We start from the raw sequence: 24,609 nt of genomic DNA, 5'->3' as shown, positions 1-24,609 counted from the left end.
TTCCATGACTACCTATGAATATTTTCCTGTTGAGAAAAAAATGTGCAAACTAAGTCTGAACTCACAAACCGTGAGAATTACATACATAATGCCAAAACTTGGAAGTGCATCATGCGCAGGTACCAACTCTTTAGATTTTTCAGAAAGAAAAAAGGCCTCACAGTCAATTTATAACTCATAAGTTCTTCATTTTGAGATTTAGTGTTCTTACAGGGTGTTTAATCTTTGGCTTAAGGACAAACAGAGCCAACCCATATTGCCTGTAAGTGGTAAGGAGGCTGGTTTCTGAAGGCCTTAGTTTGAATGAGAGTTAAAACAGTTGACTGTGACTTTTGGTTAAACTATTTGCGAGTATACATATGCATTTGGAGGTAAAAGTTCATGGCTTATACTAATTGCATATACAAATTTGCATGCACACATGTACACATTTGGAAGCTGGTGCTCCGTCTAGGCATGGTGGCTACTGGAAGCCATGGACTTGTCCTGGCGGTGGGTGACTTAGGAACTGATGTTTGAATGTTCCTGTAGGATCTGTTTCCAGGGCACTAGAGCCTCCAGGCTTTGATTCCAAGTCTAACGCTATTTATTCGATTGTGATCAAGTCCTTAAAAGTCCCTATTGCTCAATGAACTAATGACTTATGCTTAGTATTTTTATTAGCTATAAACCACCAGAACCCCATTTGTTTCCTGGATTCTTGGGAATCCACCCATCGGCAAGCTCTTGGGAAGATGGCAATACTGAAGGAAGAATACCAAGTCGCTTTTGAGGAAGAGGCTTTACTCACAGTCACAGTTTTAGCATCCATTTCGGTGAAGATGAATTCTCCTCCTTCAAAGTCATCATTCATGTACAGGAGAGCGCTGTAAAGAAGGGGGAGGGCATCCAAGTGACAATATGGTCCTCACCAGCATCACAGGAAAATGTTGAGGACTAGTGATGAAGGGGCCAGCCCGAATGGTAAGTTAGTTAGTTGCCTTTGACCCTCCAAACCCCTGAACTTAAGCTCAGGGACAGCCTGGATTATATGCCTGATGTGTGTTTATTGCATTTTCATATGATTTTAGCCTCATTTCAAAGCTCACTGAACACTGTCAGCACCTAATGAGGCTTTATTCCAGATAGCCCTCTCAACCCAGGCACACTGCTTGTAATTCTCTCCTTCCCACATATAAAAGTCACCTCAGGGGATGGTCTTTTCTTTCTTTAGCTTAGGTAATGAATTCCTTGTGACCTCGCCTGGCCGTGAAGATAGGGACTGCCCACTAAATGTTTGCAATAAGATAAAATATAGCAACAACTGGCGTGTTATTAAATATAATTCGTGACAGAAGGACATCTTCAAGCACTAACACATCTATCTCCTCATCTATACAACAGTATTCCCCTTTGAGTTTCTAGTTTCTTCTCTTTTTCCCAATGTAATATTTTTATTGATTATTTGGGAATTTCACAATATGCACCTTGATCACACTCATTTCCTGGTCCTGGCAGGTGCTCCCCTTCATGACGCCCACCCCCCAAGAGAAGAAAAACAAAGACAAAAAAACCAAAATCAAGTCCAACTTGTGTTGCCCATATACTGACTGGGCAACAAAAAAAACCTCACAGTGGCCAGCCCCTTAAAGATAAGAGTCCTTCTCCAGAGTTTCATTTGCTTAAGGAAAAAACACAGCCGCAGTTGTTGGTGAGTGTGAATAACATGTATGTGATAGTGTGTTATGTACATCCAGAGGCCATGCCCTTGTGCTCTTAGAGTGCGAAACACATGCAAGATGGCATGCCTTCATGATGCAAACTGATTTATAAAGCAAGTTGTCAACTTTTTAAAAAAAAAAAGCAGAATGAGCTGGGCATGGTGGCTCATGCTATTAATCCTAGCACTCGGGCGGCAGAGGCACGTAGATCAATATGAGTTCGAGGTCAGCCTGGTCTATGAAGTGAGTCTAGGACAGCCAAGGCTACACAGAGAAAACCCTGTCTTGAAAAAGCCAAATAAATAAATTAATTAAATTAAAAGACAAAATGTACATGGCTCTTAAGATAAAAATGAGATGCCTCCTTCTCGCTCCTGGCTGCTGCTCCATCTGACTCCCAGAGAGCTCCGCTTCACAGAGATGGACAAGGAACCAAGCTGACCAAAGGAGCTCTCCACATCCCACAAACACCTGCTCTGAAGCAGCCCTACCTGTAATCCCGGAAAGTGTACGCAGGAGGCTCCTTCCAGCACTCGTTGGCCTCCGGATCCAGCAGGCAGTTGTCGGCATGGATGGGATGACTGAGGTCACTTCTTCTATCCTGCTGGCCTGCCAGGGGAAGGAGCAGGGGAGAGTGAGAGCAAGCAGGATGGGGAGTGAGGAGAGCAGGAGCACCGTGATGTGTGAGATGTGGACGCCGCACCATGTTCCCATCATCTTCAGTCCCTGACTGTCTGTTGTAAAGGTGGGGAGGCAGAAGGCAATGGGGTTCTATAAAAACAGCAGCCTGTACCAAGATGAGACTTGATAGGCTGTGACCATATGGTGAGGGAGGAGGTCCCTGTCTGTCACAGACCTAGGGGAGGGGAATAGGGTGAAAGAGAGAGGGAGGGACGGAGGGAATAATGAAAGGGTACAATTGAGATGTAACCTGAATAAATTGATTACATAAAATAAAAAAAAAAAAACAGCAGCTGAGGGACTTGATATGAATCTTTGGCCAAGCCACATCCATCTTTTCATCTATAAATATGGAATACATACATATACCTGAGTAAATCCCACTCATGTTATGAGTTGTGCTGTATGTTGGGTAACAAAAGTTCAAAGAAGACGTGCAGATGTAAAGTAAAGGTTCTGACTCACTCTCCATGAGTATAAAGGGCCTGACATATATATTTCTCTTCACTCCCATTGAGGCAAATGAAGAACAAACCAAAAAAAAAAAAAAAAAAAAAAGGCAATAAGCAGCAGGGATGGGCACCTGCCTCTCAGAATGCTCTTTAGCGGGAGCCCATTACTCTGTGCATCTCCACTCCATGCGAGTGTAGTTTCCAGCTTCCTGGGTCCCTGAGACCCAGAGCAAAGAAAGCATTTTTTTCCTGCACATCTTAGCAATTATGAGAAATGGACAGAAAAGTGTACAGAATGCAGGTCTTCCAGAACATCAGCAGTAAAAATGGAGAAAAAGAGCTAGTATATCTTCGCTGTTTTAGACAGATGGCATTCTCGGAAGTTATCGCTCCAGAACATCATAGAGCCTTGCTGTGCGTTCTTTTCTTTGCTGTGGCATTCTGGGAGGAAGGGGACAAGTTCAGGTTCTGGAAACCTACCAGACAGGGCTGTTCTGCAGACCATGTGTGTATAGGAAAAGTACAGGGTTGAGTTCAGCATGAAGTAGGACTCTACAATCTTCCGAGCCTTCTCGCTGATGTCATAGAACAGACGGGCGCTCTTCAGCGGCACTCGGCCTTCATAACCAAACTGAAGGAAGCAAAACCAGAAGAGCCAAGGACATTAGAGGTCATGGGGTTGACTGGAGGGCTTGAGACAAACAGGCTCTAGGTTTCATTAAGAGAATACAGACTGGCCGGCTCTGCACCAACTCCCAGGGATAATAAATACCATGTGCTTGTGGCTTCAGATAGAACAGGGAGCCACCGAAGCGGCTCTTCCTAATCACAGAGGGAGAGTACAGCAAGCTAACTGTTCTCTCTTCCCGTCTCCCATGATGCATTCCTCATTCCTCTCTAACAAGACTTCCTGAGAAGAGAAGCGTTACTGATCTTGGAGTGGTGGCATCTTCAGCTCACGAGCTCCTTGCGGAGCGCGGTCACACAGTTCTTGGTGAGATACAAACTTGAGAAACATGAAACTGGGTAAACGGATGCCGGAAGGAAGTGGTCATCTGAATCAGCGAAACGGCTGTCAGTGGAGTTCGATGGAGAGCCACAGGCTGAGAACCAACCCTCGGCACCGAAGCGAAGGACAAAACCACCAACCAAGCTTCCATTCCTCACTCGCTCCCTTCCGAACCCTCTGCCATCCCCTAGGAAACCAAACTTAGTGGAAGCAAAGAAATTACTTTGAGTGCTTTCAAGACAGTTGCTCCTTCAAACTTCTCGTTGGGTGTATGCGGTGACGTTTTCCCTCGGTACCCATCACCAACCAGCATGATTCCCTGAGGATAAAATGGATTAAAACGCTCTATTAGTGACAAGTAAGAATCCACCAGGGCCAAACCATCACACTTAATCCCATGGTCCAGGCATAACCAATTCTAATTAGTGAGAGGCTACTTTTCTTTGATCCGTTTTTCAATATAAAATACTACTTTTTTTTATAGGCACATGATACAAACTAGTCACATCCTGGCTAATATCTGGTTAAAATAAAGGGATTTCTCCAGTGACTTTTATGCTAGGTAGGTCACATGTTGGACTGCTACTCTCCTAAGAATTCAGCCAGTGGGAGTTTTCAGATCATTCCAACCCCAAAGCTGTGAGGCGCCTCCACCGTTCCTCTCTTCAGCCTAAGTGAAATTAAGCTTAATGTCCAAATGCTGCCCTCCAGGCTCAGGACACTCTGGCATGGGGGGCCTGCCCCCCTCCAGGACACCGCCTTCCGGGCAAAGGCTAGACTGGCAAAGGGTCTCTTCTCCTCCAGGCCACGGCGGGCAGGGTCAAGACAGAATAGCATTAAGAGTCCCGTCCCCCTCCCCCACCCCTCCACCCTCCCACCCCGCCCCCATCTCCAGTCCTCACACTGGCCACGCTGTGCAGCTCCCGGCATTGCTCTTCGGACAGCACATTATCCAGGAGAACCCGCTGAGTCCCGTTCAGCTGTTCCGAGTTGTAGACGAAGGTGATGTTCTCATAGAGCAGAGGGCCACCTGGGGGTCGGGGGCACAAACGACAGTGTTTCCCCTGCCACTCTCACCCCCTAGGAAGGGGCACAGAAACCCCAGCCGGTTGCATTACATAGCACAGAAATTGCGGTCTCCATAGGGACGCAGGGGCACAAGACAAATGACACAGTAGAAAGCTTGGTAAAGGTTTGGGGTCTCAAACCCGGGGACAAACTGCTAACGGGGGTGCTTATTAACATATCAACACAGACAGAAGACCCGGTAGAGTCTCAGATTTCAGCCTCCAGTACCTGGCATACCACCACCACCACCACCAGCCCCGCGCCAACCCCCCTCCCCCAGGTTGTGGCCTTTGGCTGCCACACTTTGTCACTCCATTCTCCTTTTGGCTTTGGGCTCTCCACCTCTACCCGGCTTCTTCTCCCGTATCCAGTTCAGTTCACTGGTCATGTTCACTCTGGATTCTCCCAGATGCCTCTGCCTTGTGTCTGTGCCCTCCCTTATATCTATAATAAAAAGCTCAACCCCTTAGGAATAGTCACGTCCTCCCTTTATCGCTCTCTCTTCTTTCTTTTTTTTTTTAAAAAAATGTTATTTATTTATTATTTATAGAGTATTCTGCTCCCATGTATGTTTGCAGGCCAGAAGAGGGCACAAGATCTCATTATAGATGGTTGTCTGCCACCATGTGGTTGCTGAATTGAACTCAGGAACTTTGGAAGGACACACAGTGCTCTTAACCTCTGAGCCATCTCTCCAGCCGCCCCCCCCCTTTTTTTCTCCCCTTCATTCAACAAGCACAATGCAGGTGGAGGGGAAAGGCAGATCTGAACACCAGCTCTCGCCGCAGTGTTACAAAGCATTGTATGTGCAGCGGTCAAGCTGTTTGTTTCTTGTTTAACTCTGGGTGATCCTAGAAAGCAGAATTCCACGTGTCTCAGCATCTCCTCCAGAAAGATGCCCTTCTTCATGGTCTCTCATTTGTAGCTCTGAGACAGCGTCACAGGCAACTTCTTGATGCCCATTCCCGCTCTCCGACTACAGCATGCATGCTCCAGATCTGGTGTCCAGATTTCTTCCACAGGGGACTCAGACTTCAGGGATCGCAATATCCCCCTGGCTTCCTCCCCAACACAGTTAGTGGACAATGTGCTCTTGCATTTAGGGCAATTGGTTTTCTTCACTTGAGGGTTTCCTGTACCGTTTTGGAAACACTAGCCCCACATAGGCTCCTTGGAGAGTGAGTGGGATGGAGGAACGCAGCTTCCATTAGTGATAAAGCTGGAGCAGAGACTGAAGCAGAAATTGAACAAAGAAAGAAAACAATTCCTTTCCCTATTACAGACGTGAATGTAAGAATGTAAGAACCTGATAAATTCATGAAGGTACCATAGCTCCCCAAGGAAGGCCAGCACAAACAGGCCAAGGGCACTGTCATGGGAGGGAAAAGAAGTCCACTGAAGGAAGAGGGGACATAGAAGTTGATGTTTCCCTTATCGCTATGAGCAGATTAGTCAAACTGGGGGATAACACTATTTGTTAGCCTGGCTTGGATCTGAGTTTCACCACAGACATGACTAATGGAACACCGAAAGGAAGAGGTAGAGTTTATCAGTCTTGAGCAGTGCATAGCTATTTGTTAGAGCCGATGTTCCTGTGTGAGTGTCAGTGCTGACAAGTTATCTTTGATGCAATTTTTCTTCTGCATGTGTAACCCTGAAGCTATGTCTATATCATCTACATTTATGCTTCATATAGCTTAAGTGCCAAAAATTATGAAACTGAAGGGAAGCAGAAATGCAAAAGGCACTGTGGCCAAATCAGCAATATTAATTTAAAAGGCTGATATTATTTTGCTTAAAATAAAAGACTAGATTCCACATGAACATTCCCTGAATGGTCAGGATGAGGCTCTTTGGGACTAGCATTTCTTTCAGTAGCTTGCTGTGTAATGCTGTGGTTTTGTCATTTTTTTTTTTTTTTTTTAGTATATTGAAACTACTATGAAATCTTAGTGAGTGTGGTAGATTTTAGTTTTTAATCTGGCCTTGTCTCATTATTTATAAGCTTACCAATTGGAATTCTTGTTAATCTTCAACCATTCAGTCACGCAATCAGCGTGAATTGACCTTAGGTGTCCCCATTAAGACACATATCTACTGCATGACTCAGCTAACAGATGGCCATTCAGACAACCTCATCATTGCTTCCTTTAATTTTAAAAATTATTACCAAAACTTATAAATGTAGACCTTCTTGGAGTCTGAGACTAAATCATACAGTTTTCAGTATCATATATTTTGGATAAGTAGAAAAATAAGTTGTCTTCTTTTATAATTTGATGTTTCTTAAAATGTGTTACACTGAACAGTTCTGAAATACTGAATTGGATAGAATCTAAAGACCGCTTGAAACTCCAAGTGTGTGACTAGGCTTTATGCGTTTCCCAGGCACTTACATACTACGTAGGAGTTTATCTTATGTCATAATTCCTCCCCTCCTCCACCATATCTCCTCTCCTCTGTGTTCCTTTCCTCTCATCTTTTTTTCCCTTCCTCTGCCAGACAGACAGACCCTAAGATACTCCTTGCTGCCTTTTAAATTCCTACCCTTGTGTGGCCTGGACATGGAGTGGTAATGGTTTCTTAATGGCGGATACAACAAAGCCGGGGGGGGGGCAATGTCAGACTGTAGTTATCTTATAGGAGACTGTGGCTTCTCCCTGCCTCACTAATCCAGTCCACTGTCATTTCAGTTTGTGCGCGTTGACTTGGCCCGTGCCTCTATGAGCTTGGATATGGCACGGAACAAAGTCCCAGCCATTATAGGAAAGGGTTCTTCAGTTGAGAAAATGCTTCCACCAGATTGGTCTGTGGGCAAACCTTGATGTGTTTTCTTGACTGATGGTTGGTGCAGGATAGTCCACCTCACTTTGGGCAATGTTACCCCAGGGCTGGTTGTCCTGAGTGCTGTGAGAGAGCAGTCTGAGTACACCATGGCGAGCAAGTCAGTAAGTACCACTCTACCATGGCTTCTGTTTCAGGTTCTTCCTTCCTACAGCTTTCTGCCTTGCTGTAGGAGGCATAAGGTCTTTCTGCTCTCAGAGAAGCACCAGGCAAACCTGGAATTAACAGCACACAGGATTGCTCCTTCGAAGGAAGGAAGGCATATCCTGTTATCTGCCCAGAAGGCTAAGATGTGGCATGCCGCAGCTGAAAACCTACTGACCTTTGCACTCTTTGTGCAAAGACTTTGACCTTTGACCTTTGTGATGGGAGAAGATACCAGATCCACTCCTAGACCTTTATCATAAGCTTGTTTTTCTCAGTCAACCTATAGAATCTATTTTGATGCACAGGGTCAGCTACACTCAATCTATAGAATCCATCTTTATGGAAGGTGCCACATGTACGAAGATTTTCAATGCAGTCACATTTGATCTTTATTTACCTTACTTTTTTCCTTTGAGGAGATTTGTGTCTGCTTTGACATGCACGTGGGAGTGAGTGAATTCTCACCAACAAAGTTTCCACCAAACTGCACTGTGCCTAAAAATATACCTAAAATAAACGACTCAGGGGTCAGACCCCCAAAGTTTGAGTGAACACTGGCTGCTTAGTCTTGCTGAGCTGAACTGCCCTCTTGCCTCCTGCAATTGGATACTCTGCTGGTAGAAAGATTCCCCACACCCTGCTCTTGAGTCCCTGCCCCACCTCCCTTCCATGATGTGGAACTACAATGAGGAACTACAAGCTGAAGTAAAGGTGTTTCTCCAGAAGTTGCCTTTAGTCATGGTGTTTTATCACAGGAACAGAAACCCTAACTGAGATAGCAGCCAGCCTCAGCCAGCAGATGTGTTGGCATAAGCTTTGTGAGAGACAGCGAATGAAAATGGCTGTATCCACATTGTCTCTAGATTCGGACCCACAGAAATGATGAGAAAATAATTGCCTATTGTCTTAAGCAGATAAAACTAGATAAAACAAAAATAGTAACGTCCCCCTCATAGGCCTTCTTTATATAGTTTAGAAAAGGTATTCCAATCTACGTAACCAATTCAAATTCCTAGTCAAATTGAGGAAGATTTGTTTAAGCTCAGAAAACTGCATGTTTACTCTAACTCAGAAATTTAAAAAATACTCCCTTAGCTACAAAGACAAGATAATAGCAGATTCACAGAAAAACAGTTGCCAATATGAAATTCAAATAGAAATAGAACACAGAGTTTACTGAACTAGATTGGTTTGTAATTTGTCAAGGGCTCATTATTTTCTAGTTTGAAGTAATTTACTTAAGTATAATAAGGTTATTCTTAAAATGTGAATTTTAATATTACCATGCTAAAACAATTGGGAAAAAAAAAACCCTTCCACTCCTTCATTGCATAAGTGTGTGTTGCTGTTATCACTATTCCTGATTTAGTTAGCTGCGCCTAGAACACTATATTAGAATCTGGTATCAATGTTAAGTTTGTCTTAATAGAGTATATTTAGAAGAGGGATTTAAGATATTGGCAGTACCCTCACCACTACGGTCAAACACCATATAAAGGCGAGGTGGCACGTGAAGTCTTAAATATATAGAACTTCAGAGACGGGAAAAATTGGTACTTGAAATATGCTTTTTGTGAGCTAGTTAATTACCACAGAATGTACAGAATTTTGAACAGAAATTTATCACACTTAAAAGCGTGAACAAAAGAAAGGGGAAAAAAAGGGAAGCTTGCCATTCATGAAGATGCAATCAATCCAAAGATGACTTCTGGTAGCACACCAGACAGAGGAGAATGTGAAAATTAAAATAAAAATGTGGTCAAAGCGGTTATGGTTCCTGGGATCTGGTTTGATGGCTGCAGCCAACTCTTAGCCACTGTGCAGGGAGGCTTAGTTAAACAACTGAAATCTTCTCTCATTCATAAAGTATGTGCCTGGCTTGGACTCCTGGTTGCAACAGAGATCATCTAGGGGAGTGAGCCTTTGTGTTCCCTGCTTGTGGTTCATGGCCACAGCAATGGTAGTCTCATAAATATCACCTCTCACAAGGCACGAGGTGGGGTAGAAGCTAGTGAGCTCTGCCATGAGGGCAACCCTTTGGGGATTTAAAAGGACGTCACATTTATCATTTCCTGAAGAGTTACCACCTTCCTTCACAGACAATGACTGGGGGCCATAGAGAGACCAAGGAGCGCCATTTCCATAGTGTGTTTCCTATCATGACACACACACCCTGAAAACAAGCCTTCAGAGGGCAAGCTCAGCGTTATTTCTACCTTGTCCCCAGTGACTCTGGAATCATTAGAGAGTATGGTCTTTGGGAAATGGATGTTAAAAATGAGTTTAAAGTGAGGTGTCTTCAGTGAGCCGTCATGAATGTTTCTTAGATTGGAGTTAGTTTGAAAGGTGGCCCCCAGCGGCCGCCATCTTGGTGCTGAAGAGCCATCCTTGGCGAACATTATTTAACACTAACCTGAGTAGATGACAGACTACTTTATGGCACGTGCCTCCTGTCTTGCTCTCTGGGCATCTGCTTTCTGCCAAGCCATACAAGTAAGTGTTCTGGGCCTCGTAATTTTATAAATTACCAATCGTCTCACTTTGGATACTATTCAAGTGTCTGAGGGCACTGAGGTTGTGGGATGATGAGAAATGCATTTGTATTTTGTTACCAGTGCCTAGTTCAGCACCACTGAAAACACTAGCAGTTTCCCTAAAAATCGAAGTATGTTCTATCATCCACAGTCTATATAAAAATCACACCTGAGCTTCTGCTAATAAAGTGCCTTGCGGCATATCTCTTGGATGGACTAAGAGTGAGTCTCATCCCAGAAGGGCCAGTGCCTAGAGGATTATAGGCTGCGCAGGAGAAGGAGGAAGTGGAAATCAGTCTCTGTAACAACACCAGGGCTATATAAGCTTGCAGTGGAGGTGCTGGGAGGGCAGTGTGCACACAGAGTACAAGGAAGACCTGTGCCCTGGTTACCCCATACCTTGTCCTGTGTCCACTTCGTCTGGCTGTTCATTTTTATCTTGTGTTATACCTTTTATAACAAACTGCTAAGCATGTTTCTGGGTTCCCTGTTCAGATATGTCAAATTTATAAAAATCCCCAAAGGATCATTGGGGTCCTCATTTGAACCTGGTCAGGGAGGAGGTCAATCAGCATAGGTGAATGGCAACTACCGCTCATTTGTCATGTGAAAAGGAAAGGACAGATAAGTCCTTTGGGATCTGATGCTTTCTCCAGGTACAGAATGGGAGAAGTGAATCTACAGCATCACGTTGCTGGTTGTTGGAGGTCTGCTTGGTGGCAGCGGCGGATCGCACCCCTGCATTCCATTCACGGAAATATTCTGCCTTGATTAAAAAAGTACAACAGAAAAAGGGGCGTGGTTTCTTTTTTTTTTTTTCTCCTTCATACTGGTAGGTCTCCATAGTGTGTCCTGAGATTGATTTGCTAGTTCCATGAAGAGAATGACAGAAGTGGTAGATTTGGATAATCAGCCAATCATTACATAGATTTCCCACCCCACCCTTCCTGCTAACCTTAGTCAGTTACCAGACATCAGATTCCTTGGTAGCTGAAAAGAGAAAACAAGCTTTGATATCTGCCTGTTTTTGATAAGTGCCCTGGGCTTTGCAAAAAAACATTTTCATCAAAGAGCTGGTGCACCGAGAAGCGACTCCTGGGTGGCTTCTTGGCTTTAAAAAAAAGAATGTGAACTCTGGCTGACTAGAAGGTCTCAGGCTACACACTGATGAGGTCTGGGTCAGGACAGGTGAGGCTATCATCCGGTTTACTGTTTCCAGCCAACTTGGCAACACAGAAAGGAAAGGGCTGGGAAACCCAAGACCAGAGAGCGCCAGAAGCTTCCGATCAGCCAGGGACGGGCAGCTCTCCTGGGGACAGATGGCCAGGCTCCTCGGTGCATGCGCTTTGGTCTCTTATCTTACAGAGGGGACCATCTATGTGCAGCTCCATTCTCATAGTTTCTCAACAAACACTAAAACAAAGTTGCGCCTGCATCTAATACACACAGCCACGTTTTCTTGCCCTTTTCCCCTAAAGAATATACTGTACCATACACAGTATTATAAATGTACACATAGCATGTTGTCTTGGGAATTGTAAGTAATTGACAGGTGACTTGAGGGATGCAGGAAGCTGCATAGGTGACCTGACAGCCCTGTGCCATTTTATCTCAGAGTTGTGAGCATCGTTGGACTCTGATATCCTTCAAGATGGGGTCAGTTTTGAGACTAATCCTCATGGGTACTTATATCTGTGTTTTGTCTGTACAGCTTATACTTTAGGTCATATTTTGCGAAGAACTGTTTGTTATCAATGCAAAAACATAATAATCATGATAATCATAATAATGAAAAAGCATAATAATCAGGGTCTGTGCATGACTGTCAGGTTCAAGGGCTTGCCTGATGTCATGTGTTGCAAGACACTGGAGAAATGACTAAATCCACTCTTGTGAGAAACTGCAACTAGTAAAATGAAGGTTACATAACTCTGCTTGAAAATTATATATGCAAATAATAATGGCTATTAAGAAGCACCACTAATAGTGTCAACAGTACTCTTGCTAATAGCGTGTTATTATAACAATGCTTGACTCCATGTCAAAACTGCTTTTGGCAGTGCTCTGTAATTCCACTAATTCAATTCTTATGTCACCAGGCATATAACATCTGTTCCCATCTCTATGCTTTTCCCCCACTTGTCTTAGCCACTAGAACGGCTCTCTGCACACCCCTACAGAATCAGCCTCAAGTATCTTTAGGCTGGTGCTGTAGGTCAGCAGTGAGCTACTTACCCAGCATGCACTAGGCCTTGCATTAAATTTCTACCATATCATTCTCCTCAAAGCCCTGCCCAAATCTGTACTATTCAAGTGTCTTAGGTGAAGTAACCCATTATCCCACACGTCCTGTGTCTTCTCCAAGATCCGTGGATATGTGGTCTATGTCACACTATCCAGCACGCACTAACTGGCTGAGCAACAGAAGGAAGTCCACTGGCCCCTCTCATCCTCAAGGACTCAGCTGAGCCTGGGGAAGAGCACAGAGTCCCTGTCTAATTCAAGTGATGAGGGAGTACTTGGGAACATTTTGGCAGTGATATACAGATCTGAGGCAATTTTTGTGTTTAAGTGTTGATTTCAGACATTGGTGCATGTATTGTTAATGTTAAAGAGAACTGCATGCGACCCCTTGATCCTCCCAAAAAGACTTGCAGATACTTACCTTCTCTTAGGTCTCGACCTATCTTGTGTGGTGACTTCTTCCCCATTGACCATCCATAAACTTCTGCCTTCTCCACGTTCACTCCTGAAGGGACGCTGTCCATCCAAAAAAAAAAGTAGAGACTGCAATTTCCCATTAAACAAAAATGTCCAAAGGCAAAGAATATTGTATCTACATAGGCATGGATTCTGAACTATTTACAAGTCATCTCTCTTTCTAAAGCAAATTATCTGCCCATGCCTTTGTGTGGGTTTCTCAGCTTCCTCGGGATGCCGTGTCTCTCTCTAAATCTTCTTTGCAACTTTTATTCCAATTATCTTCAGCTATAATTTCACTCCCAAAGAACAGGAAAAAAAAATGATTGTGTGCACCTTCACAAATCTCCATGTTGTACTGTGTCTTGAACATGGACTGCATCACTGAATAACACTCCAGTGGGGGAATAGACCATGTCCTAACGTAATAGGTGGTTCTTGACTATTCTGAGGAGAAAGACACAGTTTGTGTCAAGCTTTGCAAATACACAAGTGAGAGCAGATAGCCTTTCAGCCCTCACAGACCAGGTACATCTAAATGCTCCTATACCTCTCTGACTCTCTTCTAATCATTTTATATCACCCAAGGGCTGGCTGACTGCAAGAATCATAGCAGAACCTGAATATTCCAGTTTACTGAGCCATAAGCAAGCACTTTCCATTGACAGGGGTCCCTTCCATTGACATGAACTTTCTCAGTTTGAAGACAGGTTGAGCGGACTGCGTGATCACAAACAAACAAGCCACTCACATGCGATAAGCCTGAGTCATTTAGAAACATGTGGGTCAACTTCAATTATATTAAAAACTAGTTCTCTTAGTTTTGTGTTGCTTAGCAATAGCACATAGTTCACTATGCAGAAACCTTTGATTTCAAACGACTATAGTAAGAGAGTTTACCATCAAAAAGCAAATTTTGGGTATGATCAAAATATGTCATATGGAATTCTCAAAGAATAAAAATCATTTAAAAATCAAATTTCAGGAAATATGTTAATAAAAAATCCCTTCCATCTTTGTGTAAACTTCCTGTGTAATCACAGGAAGTTAACATTTGGAGAACTCCTGGGCTAGCTCCTTCATTTAAGGAGAAAAAGATTTGAAGACAGAAGGAGACAAGTAATCACTGAAAACCGTAAGAAGTGATGGGCAAGCTGGGGTCAGGACACAGTTCCTAACGCGCAATGCAAAGCTCGTAATTACATCACTTTCTCTAATCTGCTGGGGTTCGGTCCCTTCCACACTTCTGCCTCTGAGCACTGCATCTCACTGTAGCTTGCCTCCCAAGTGGAAGACTTACCGGTTCTCGTCCTGCCGTCCTCCGTAACTGACCCAGTAATTCTGTTTTCAGTTGAGAAAAAAGGATATAAATTTTATTACTAAAACGCCATTTATAAGAACACAAAATTTTAACATCCTCTTAATATAATACTTAGAGGGTCTGAAATATTCAAAAACTTGCACTGTGTGTTGATAAAGAAAACATTGATGCAATTTTGGCAAAGGCACCATGGATAACAAATGAATCAAAAGACCCTGTGGATTTAATGAGGGTCTTGGTTCTTCTGTTCCAGTTAATAATAGAAAGGGCTTCAAAGATCCTTCAGTGCAAGTGCTTTGTGGGTCATGAATAAAACTTGAACAAATAAACCAAGCTGGATTAATTACTTGTAAAGATCCATAAAGAAGGCGTCAGATTCTGGTGTCTCTTGGGAAAACATGATTGTTTTTTTCAAAATAATAAGTAGGAACAAATATATTGGAAGTGTTACACCAGAAATAGTATCTTAAGATAACCTAGTTTTAAAAAATATCCCAGTGACAATAAGCCATAATTAAGAGCAAATTTTTAAAAGCTGCAATTAACCATTTCCTCAACATATTTACATGAATATTGCATAAAATATTCAGTCATCAATAGATAAGTAGAAAAACCTACACTCTAGGTAACTCAAAGATGAAAAATAATGCTAAGTGAAAAGGAGAAAATACTTTAAGTGAGCAATCAGGAGAATAGAAGTTAGAATAGCAATGACATAACAACTGACATTTAATATATATGAGTCGTGCAGGCGCTCTTCCTCCTGTAAGTTTGGTACACTAGTGCTTTCATATGTCACTAGAAGCAATGAAGGGATCAGAAACACTCCCTTAGGAAAGCAGTTAGAATTCAAGAACTTTTAGTCCTTGTATTTTTCATGCAAAGTTAGTCCACTTTTGGAACTAATTTATTTGTTTGTTTATTATTTCAGTAAAAATGCTCCCTTTACTATGTACCCTTGAAGGAAATTAGAAATAATTAGAATAAATAAAATAAAATAAAAAGTCAAAGAGAGTAAGTCACACATTAATTCCATTGACGTAGCTGAAATACTTTTAAGTTCTCAACAACATGCTGTTACGATTAAGTTAGAACAAGAACATGCATTAATCTACAGCGTGGACGAGGTCTGCAAAGGGCGTCACTTCACAGAGTGGCCCGGGGGACAACGTGGGAAGTAGAGAAAGGCTGACCCAGCCAGTGCCTTCTGAAGGTGTGCCATGTTGTTTAAAGGACAATGTGCATTAAAAATATTAACATCTTAAATGCAAAAGCTAGAAAAATAAAGCAATACTGAAACAAATGAATCACACACCAAATATTTGCATTTGACTTTAGACCTCAGCAGCTGGGAATCTGTCATTTAAAGTTCCCCACATGTATAACGTGAAGGGCTTCTCTCCATCTGTTATTAACTTAGGGAGGTTTTAGCCTCTCCAATTAATGTGGGTGGGGCATTAATATTTAAATATCCATCAAGGAGATTTTTTAATAGCACATGATCCTGTCATTTTGTTCTTACCGGTTCAGAATATAAAAACCCCACGCCCTCTGCAGCTGAGTTGATCAGTTCAGATTCAAGTTTATGACGTTTGAAAAACGCTGCTAAGTCCTAGAGAGAAAAAGAATTTGTATTTAAAAAACATCCAAGAGATGTGATAGATACGCAAGTTGGAACTTTTCATTATAATGGCCAATGAGCTAACATAAAGTTCCTAGTAGCAAAAGCAGTCTCCTTGGCAGCAGGTTTTCATAAGATAGCGCACCTACGACAAATATATGTTCCTAGCATGGATCAAATTATAAAGAATTAAAATCTGGAACAGATGCTAAATTTCTATGTGTCCTCAAGTACAGTGTTTATTGTTGTTGCTTGTTTGTTAGTTTGTTTTTACTCGGTTCTCCCTGAGATGCATTTACAGTTTAAAAAGATTTCTTTTGGAACTCCAGTCTCACCTCTCGGGCCTCGATGGATGCCGGGTCAATGCTGTCATCCAGCAGGCTCTCATAGTAATCTACGTTATCCAGGACATCCTCGTCATCTGGATGGAACATCAGGTAGGCTTTGGCACACTCCAAGGCTTTCACATATTCACCAACTGGAAAAACAAGGCGTTGCCACGTTTGAGTCAGCTTCCTTCTGCCCAGAGCATTTCAAGGGAAGACTTCTGCGTGTCTACTGACGTCAGCATTGATCATCAGAAACGGGAGATAAACTGAGGCTGAGAAAAAGGGTCAGAGGCATTTACACCGGAGGTCAGACATGATTCCAGGTGCTTGGATGGGATGCCCATTTGTTTGCTTTGCTGCTGGGCACTTTACGGAAATCTTCTAAAATCTCTATCAGAAAAATGCTTATTGGTAATTCCGGTAACACTGCAGCAAAACTGTGTGAGTTAACTGGGACCTTCTTGTACTGTGTGGCCTACATAAATATTCTGAACATGACCTTCCAATTGATTGCGATGTAGCATTTTTAAATAATGTATGAGTGTAGAAGTGATTCCAAAGTGTTATTTCTTATCATTGGAAAGTGTGTTGCAAACTGTCGCTTCTATAGGGTAATCTTTAGAGGGTCTGCAGAGCTCTAGAGGGTCTCTTCTTGGCCCTTAGCACATGACTGGGCAACCTCAGCAGTATCTAGCTATTACAAGGAGCAGTCCAGGCTGTTTCAAATGTGAATTCTTCATCACAGAAATTTTTAGCTATTACAAAACGATGCTTAACTCTTAGGAGCAGAATGTTAAAGTGCTGCAGGTCACCTTCTCAAGCAGGTCATACAATTAGATTCCTTTTAAGAAGACACTTTGTGTTAATAAGCACACATATACACATATATGTATATACATTTTTTGCTGTGTGTATATATTCCTGAAGGTGGCTCCAAATTTTTTTTTTTACCACAAATGATAATGAGCAACTGGTTTACTTAGCTACTTTGCATTCATTGCTCATGATGTGCACATGGATTATTACTGTCATATGTACTTGGACAATGAGTCACACTTTACCTTTGGAAAAGGAGGGAGTTTGCCAAAGTAGTTTTAAAACGCTGGCCTGAGGTGTTTGCCTTATTATTTTAAAGGGAAACTATTTCTTTATGGCTGACCTGTATAAAAGGCGTTGATGCTGAAGACAGTGGGAAATAATGAAAAGAGCATTGAGCCAAGCAATCATGACCTGCCAGCCAGCCAGGCACCTCTCCACAAGGGGAGGACGTGGACATCGTGGCGATTTCGGCTACCTGAATTCTACAAACTGCTCTTAAGTTTAAGAGAGGCTACTCAGTATCTCATCTCCAATAAAAAAAAATTGGAAACTAAAACTATTTTTGAATTGCTAAGTGTTACCTAGGGGATTGTGGTGTATCTAAACACTTTATAATATATTCTGATGATGAACAATGGAAAATAGAATCCATATGGAGGGAAATTTGGCGACCTGAGCCAAGACTACAGATAGAGTCAACTATTTGACCCAGTAAATGAACCTCCAGATATTTATCCTTAGAAATATGTAGATAGATGTGCACAGACATGATTAAAGTGTCATCCATTTCTAAGTTCACTGCACGTACAAATGACTAGAGCAACACAACCGTCCCTCAGTAAGAAGATGCATGAAATAAGTTCCTAATACAATGGTATACAGTCATAAAGAAAGAGACCTCAGGAAGACCTGCCTGTAGCCATCTATCAAAGTTAAACAATGAATTCCAATCATTTAATGTTGGCATAAAATGAGGTAATTTTCTATGTCTAACCTACTAAAAGTCATCTGGCATTTACTTAGTAGAAAAAATTATACAGAAAATAGTATAAATAATATGCTGTCTTAACACTTAAAAAAGAAGGAAAATCTGTGAATACGTTTGTTTATATATAAAATTATGGAAAAATATTGGAAGTATAAGAAACTCGGTTGAAGGACATGAAAGTGGTTGTGGATATAGAAAGAGAGGGATGTTTTTATAACTCTGGATCTTTCAACGATGGGGAAACATTCCTACTAAAAATGAGTTGAATAAGGCAGGTAATGTTGAAAAAGAACTTTTGCAAGTCTGGTGTAAGTTTTATGACATTATCACAGTAAATCCTGTGCTTAGTCCACTGCTAGTGTCCTCCTGCCTTGGTCTGAGCTGCAGCCAAATTGCACAGGGTAGGGTGGGGGCATGTCTGGATGGTGACCAGATGCTTACAGTGATGAAGAAGGAGCCCCAAAGATCTTCGTGGATGACCCACACTTTACCTCTGTAGTAGGCAAACTGGAGGTAGTCATAGTGCAAGGGAAGAAAGTTCTCGATTGGTGAGAGGCGGCCTGGGCGGGTGGCGAGTTCCCGCACACACTCATGCTGGCAGACCAGAACCTGCATGTAGTGATCTGGAAGGAGAGAGAGAGAGAGAGAGAGAGAGAGAGAGAGAGAGAGAGAGAGAGAGAGAGAGAGAGAGAGAGAAGACATGTCAGCCAGTTGCTGAGATCACAGTTAGTCAGGGCAGCATTTCTACAGGCTCCGTGAACACTCAACAGCACTCAAACTTCTGCAGTACGCCAGGCCTCCTTTGCATAAAACTGAACATGGACTTTCTCACCAGACACCTTGAGCTTCTCTTTGGATGCTTCAGAGGGTCTGAGAAGCCCTGGAATTGATGATCATAGTGATGTTTAGAAGCCATTCAGAAAAACGGAACAGCCACGCGTGTAGAAAGTTCAGCAGGGGGAAGGGAGGACCCACCCAACTCCATTTCCCTGCTGTTTTATTTCTCTGAAGGAGGACTTAAAATGTTTCTTGGTATCTTTTCTCGGGACCCTATTTTATCCGCTTCCTGATCAAGCTCTCACCGTACACTGCATACTCTAATACATGAGATACTGTTTGGACAGAGTGCCAAAATGGCAGAAAAAATGACAGCTAAAAAATTAGGAAAAGCATTCTCCTTCTTGCATCTCCTTATGTGGTTGTTCTCGCTTAAAACAGCAAAGACGTGGAAGTGCAGGGGATTTAGTGCCTCTTAGCTCTCCACTTTTTACCCAGGCATGGTCCGAAGAAACATAAGCAGCTAACGTCACAAGGCAAACTCCTCTCCTGTCTTTACCGAACTTTGGATTCGATAGCAAAGATGGAGGCAATGCTTTGAAGAGAGAGATTGATTCATTCACGTGTGGGATGAGGTAGGCTCCCTGCAGGGGGAGGGCGGCGGGGGTGGGGGGTGGGGGTGGGGTGGGGTGAGAGAAATCACGTGATGTCGTGGCCACGCAATTTAGCCACCACTGCTTCTTTCAAGAGGCTCTCTGTTTAGTCAGAGTTCATCTTGGATCTGGGCAACCTTGCAGACTGAGGTCAGGCAGGACACAGGAAGGAAGGAAGGGAACATTTGGAGGGTGGAGGGACACATTTTCCGTAACCTGGCTAGCTTGAGCCCACGTAGAACAGCTAACACAAGGCGTATGCAATCGGTGTGTTAGGAATAAAACATTAGCTGTATTTAATATCTTAGAGGAACGACAAACAGCCCACTGTTCACACCTCCACAGACAGAAGAAGTCCTCTTTTTCCTACAAAACTATGTTTCCTTTGATGTCAAGTGACAAAAAAAAGGGGGGGATAGGTAAAAAAAATAAATGTACCCACCAACAATTCAAACTCTGAAGGAATATATTTTCAGAGCAGAGTATAAATAGCAAACAAGAGCAACAAAGATCTTGTAGCTTCACGGAGCTGGCTATAGGAAAATCTGCATCAAGCTGCCATTTGTATTTTCTTCCAGCATTAAGTCCCTTCTAATGCCACAATTCACACATTTTTTTTTCTAATGCATTCTCTATTGCAAATGCCAACTTAGCTCCAAATTGAGGACACCCGAGTAAGACAAGAGCTTGCAGGGGGAACGTTGTATTAATTTTATTGGCTGTATTCTTTTCCTTTTAGTGTCATTGTGCAATTACTGCGTTTGCAGTAAGTTTGCAGCTCAGAACAATTGTATGAGAATACTTTTAGGTTTTTCTGCTGTAAATGGAGCATGCTTCCTGTTTCCATGAAATCTTACAGTAATTGTGGGTATTCAGCTGGGACCAGAGAGACTATGACTTATTTTTCTAACTTGGATCTGTTTGTGGTAATTAAGAGTCAACAAAGCTGAGTGTGAATGTGTTTGTCTGTCTGTTCTTTCCCAGGAGCCAATGGGCTAAGGCAACTTGACCGACACTAAACACTATCCAGCAGAAAGATCAGTTTCTGTAATAGGATCCAGATCATTTGCCAAAACCATTCCATGGCCACTGACAACACAAGGGCAGAGACAAATGAGTGGGAAGTGCCGCACCTCATCCCATAAAACCACTGCTAGATGGAAGAAAGATAAGATTGAGAAAAATTCAGTAACACTGTAAAGAAACACAAAATTGACTTTTAAATGAATAGAGCTCACCAAAACACTAGGAGGTTAAAGTGGCAGATGGCCAAGAAAACAAAACTTTTAGAAATAAATCCTAAAAAGTACTCAAACAAGGATATTGATTTGGGGCAACTTAAGTTTAGTTTGGGTAATAGACCTCTTCATGGTTTGATAATTTAATGTAGTGATTTTGATTATAACAGACACATTGATCCTGGTTTATACTTTGTAGCTAGTCTCCAATTAGCTTCTAAAACAGCACCTTTACTTATGACTGGCATTTCCATGAGCACAAGGCATTACTAGCATACTTCTCCAGACAGAGTCGTTGGTGCATCTATCACATCCTTTAATCTTGCATTCACCAACACATTCATTCATTAAGTAGCTCAGGGTTTTGCTGAGAATTGAGCACTGAGCAAGATAGGACACTGTCCAAGTAATACCAGAAAATACCCTGAAGGTTTGCAAGGGGAAAGAGAGAGGGCGGCACATCCCAAGAATTCAAAGAACCCAGGAAGGCAGAGGCGAAGAGAGAGTGGGAATATACATATTGCAAGTCCTTCAAGGTTTCGGGCTTTAGTGGAAGTGGGATGAAAGCCACAAGGGCGGGGGCTGTGCTTCCCTACAATTGCTCTGTTAGTACTGACTTTGGGCTCTGTGTTAGAGTGCAATCTGAACTGCACACTAAGAACAGGAAGGAAGTAGTCATGGGGGTGGGATGCTCAGTTAAAGGCAGTTTTGATTTAAGCCATGGCAAATGGGGAGGCTTAAGAAGTGGTAAGTGCCATGTGAAAGAAGCACATATCCAAGTTGGGCAACAATTAAGATGGACTTAAAGAGTTGAGGAAGATGTCAGATTAAAAAGCAACTTCCTAGGATTTGGTTAGAGCTATGAGGTAGGTACTTTGGAGGGAGATAAGGAAACTTTAAGATTGGAAGAGCAAACTGACTTTAGTAATTTCCATTTCACTTGAGCATCATTTCATTGTGTATGTCTTAGAACACACTGTGTCATCAACAAATGTTTGACAAAGATTTATTATTGAATAAGTTACTCTTTACTCAGTTTTTTATTACGTTGACTTTAAAAATATGAGCTCTGGATTAAAAAAGGAAACAAACAAAAAACAAAAGCCCCTGGGTTGGAATCTAAGTTTGTTTCTAGCCACAAAGCTCAATTGTTCTGAGTACCAAATTTCTTACTTAAGGAGAGCAGAAGCTCTTCGGTGAAGTAGCTGAGCAGCACACCAAGATGCAAATCTGTTTGAGAATCTCCATGAAAGATCAGCACCCTCTAGGCCCTTGTGATACTGTCAAGAACAGTAAAACCAGCCCTTGGCCGGGGAGGCCACATGACCATGGCGGAAGCCTACCACTGTTGAGCCTGTAACATTGTACAGAATGTTTGTCCTGTCAAAGTGTTGATATCCAAGGTTAGTACTGTACTTAGCCTTCCACACAGAAGCATCTTATTACAGTAGGGTAGCAGCTAGTGAAGGAAACCACCAATGGACAGAATGTAGAAAATGCATGATGATAGTCTAGTCTGTGCTTGGCAGAGTTATCCCTTCGAGGGTCAAGTTGGGTAGATGTCAACATCATGGTGGGCATGGTAGATGTCTGAAAGAATGTAAGAAACAGAGGATGGGAAAGATAGAGTAAAATTATGTCTTCTGGGCATGACATAGCCAATGTACTTGTGAACTCATTATAGCTATGTTTATTTGAACTGGGCTCATAAAGGTTACACCAAGGGTGGAGGAGGGACCTATAAGGGCACTGATTGTTGCGTTAGTGGTTGTTGGAGGAGGTGGAGGTTTCATCGTAGTGTAGTCACTAGAAAGCCATCCTTGTCAAGTAAGTAACATTCCACTCACGTTCCAGCAAGTAACTCAAATTAAATTCACTGGACCACACACACGAAGATAAGAGGTAGGAAGGGGAACCCACTGAGAAGAAGGGTGATGGGAGAATGGAAGGTGACCATGACTAAAAGTCACAGGCTAAATGTATGAATGTATCAAAAAAAATTAAATTAAAAACAGAACAGCAAAACCAAAATCAAAGTCAAGATTTTCACTGCCCCATCACCACCAAGCAGCATTTGATACAGCTTGTGGGTTGAGAGGGTGTTGACACCTGGAGAATAGTCACACATCCTCAGACTGTGACATCCAGTGAGAATCCGCCCTGTATATATGGTGCTTTACCTGTACAGAGGCCTCCTCGTGCCTTCCCTGTGTCAGCTCCTCAAACGCAGTCACAGCCAAGTATGCTGCTCTACCTGTGGGCTTGCCTCTACTGCCGTGGCCCATATGAACAGGATGAGGACAGACCAACACGCCTTAATCCAAGGTCAGATAAGGTCCCACCAAGAGCCTCTCCTTCCCATGGGACATCCCCATGGCCACAGGGCCACCAACTTTCCATTTTACTGACAGGAGATGTAAACAAAGAAAGAGCCATGGCCTGGTGCCACAAGCCTATAATCTCAGCTTCTTGGAGAACCAAGGCAGGAGGATTACAGAATCCATGCCTGCTAGAACTGGAGTGAATTCAAGGGTAGGCTGGGCAACTTAGTGAGACTAGAGTCCCATGATAAAAAGTAAAAGGAGGGACAGGGCTCTAGCACAATGATGCTATGGTTTCCACATTCTCCTGCCTTTTGTTCTGTATGGAAACACTCCACTTCTCCTGTACTGTACAAACAACCCTAACGTTTCTCCTGACAATTGCATTTTCTATACTTCTATTGCTAATACAAATACATTATTTTCAAATATGGCGTATATAGATAATTCACTTTTTCCAGTAAAAGTTTTATTACCCGATATCAGCAACTCTTGAATATCACACATTACCTACTATTTTAAACAACATTCTCAAGTATAATAAGCCAATTAATTGCACACGATTGTTCAGTGCTATATTACTGAGATAATGAAAGAATGTAACCATTTCGGTTGTGATCAGTAAAGACTAACATTGAAAATGATGATGCGCCCATGGGATGGGTGTTATTCTAGCCACTACATACAATAAAGTGAGTCCACATTGTACTTACATGAGACGTCCACATTTTATTGCTAGGCATAAAATAAAATAAAAAACAATGTGTTGAAAAAGAAATACTTATAATATTTTCCTATTTATAGCAATGAAATAAGTAAACATGCAGCTATTAACAAACACATCGGAAGGATATGGGGAAGAAAGAAATCACACCTTTAACTATGTAAATTAATAACAGGAGATGGGATAGAATAGGCACACAAGAATCTTAAATTTTTTACAATGCTTACTGCTCTGCACTATATTGCCAGAATACTTTTTAACACAATCTCTACAGCATTTTAGTAAGCCAACAAAGAACAAAAATCAAGCTTTACCTGCGATCGCCTCATAAAGACCACCTTTGTATGCTAAGTACTCATAATCCTCAAATCTCTGAGGCCCCTCACATAGAGCGCGGCAGTCCATGTCCTCATTGAAATATTCTCTTAAAGCTTGTTCGAAATACTTGATTGCTGCTTCGAAGTCATCAGCCTCATAATGTCGAACTCCTGCATTATAGCTCTCCTGCAAAGACACAGACGAGACCTGGTTTGTAAAGAGCCGTAAAGACCCAGGATCGCTTAGGAAGGTAATGGCAGAATTTTGAGTTGCAGAAGGTAATGACAGGTTCCACTGGTCAAGCTACTGTGACTTTCCCAGTTTCAAAAACAAGTCAAAGAAAGTCAGTCTAGAGAATAATTGCA

General features: G+C 42.4%; 1 protein-coding gene across 2 annotated transcripts in view; it reads right to left on the bottom strand.

The window, feature by feature from the left end:
* The window catches only part of P3H2 (prolyl 3-hydroxylase 2), a 131,057-nt gene that overhangs the window by 8,125 nt on the left and 98,323 nt on the right, over positions 1–24,609 (bottom strand). For both annotated transcript variants that reach the window (XR_014783385.1, XM_084802530.1), the window contains exons 3-13: positions 24,241–24,430; positions 18,705–18,836; positions 16,413–16,555; positions 15,979–16,068; positions 14,436–14,476; positions 13,101–13,195; positions 4,745–4,872; positions 4,066–4,161; positions 3,314–3,464; positions 2,192–2,309; positions 791–866 (exon numbers count right to left, since the gene is read on the bottom strand). Coding sequence is in view for 1 of the 2 variants with exons in the window: in XM_084802530.1 (XP_084658656.1) it covers positions 791–866; positions 2,192–2,309; positions 3,314–3,464; positions 4,066–4,161; positions 4,745–4,872; positions 13,101–13,195; positions 14,436–14,476; positions 15,979–16,068; positions 16,413–16,555; positions 18,705–18,836; positions 24,241–24,430 (1,260 nt within the window). In the remaining variant the exon portion in view is untranslated. The remainder of the gene's footprint in view (positions 1–790; positions 867–2,191; positions 2,310–3,313; positions 3,465–4,065; positions 4,162–4,744; positions 4,873–13,100; positions 13,196–14,435; positions 14,477–15,978; positions 16,069–16,412; positions 16,556–18,704; positions 18,837–24,240; positions 24,431–24,609) is intronic.

The sequence above is a fragment of the Acomys minous genome (assembly GCF_964271855.1).
Source record: "Acomys minous genome assembly, chromosome: 11".
In the NCBI taxonomy this organism is placed as follows: domain Eukaryota; kingdom Metazoa; phylum Chordata; class Mammalia; order Rodentia; family Muridae; genus Acomys; species Acomys minous.
This window is presented reverse-complemented; position numbering and strand designations above follow the sequence as displayed.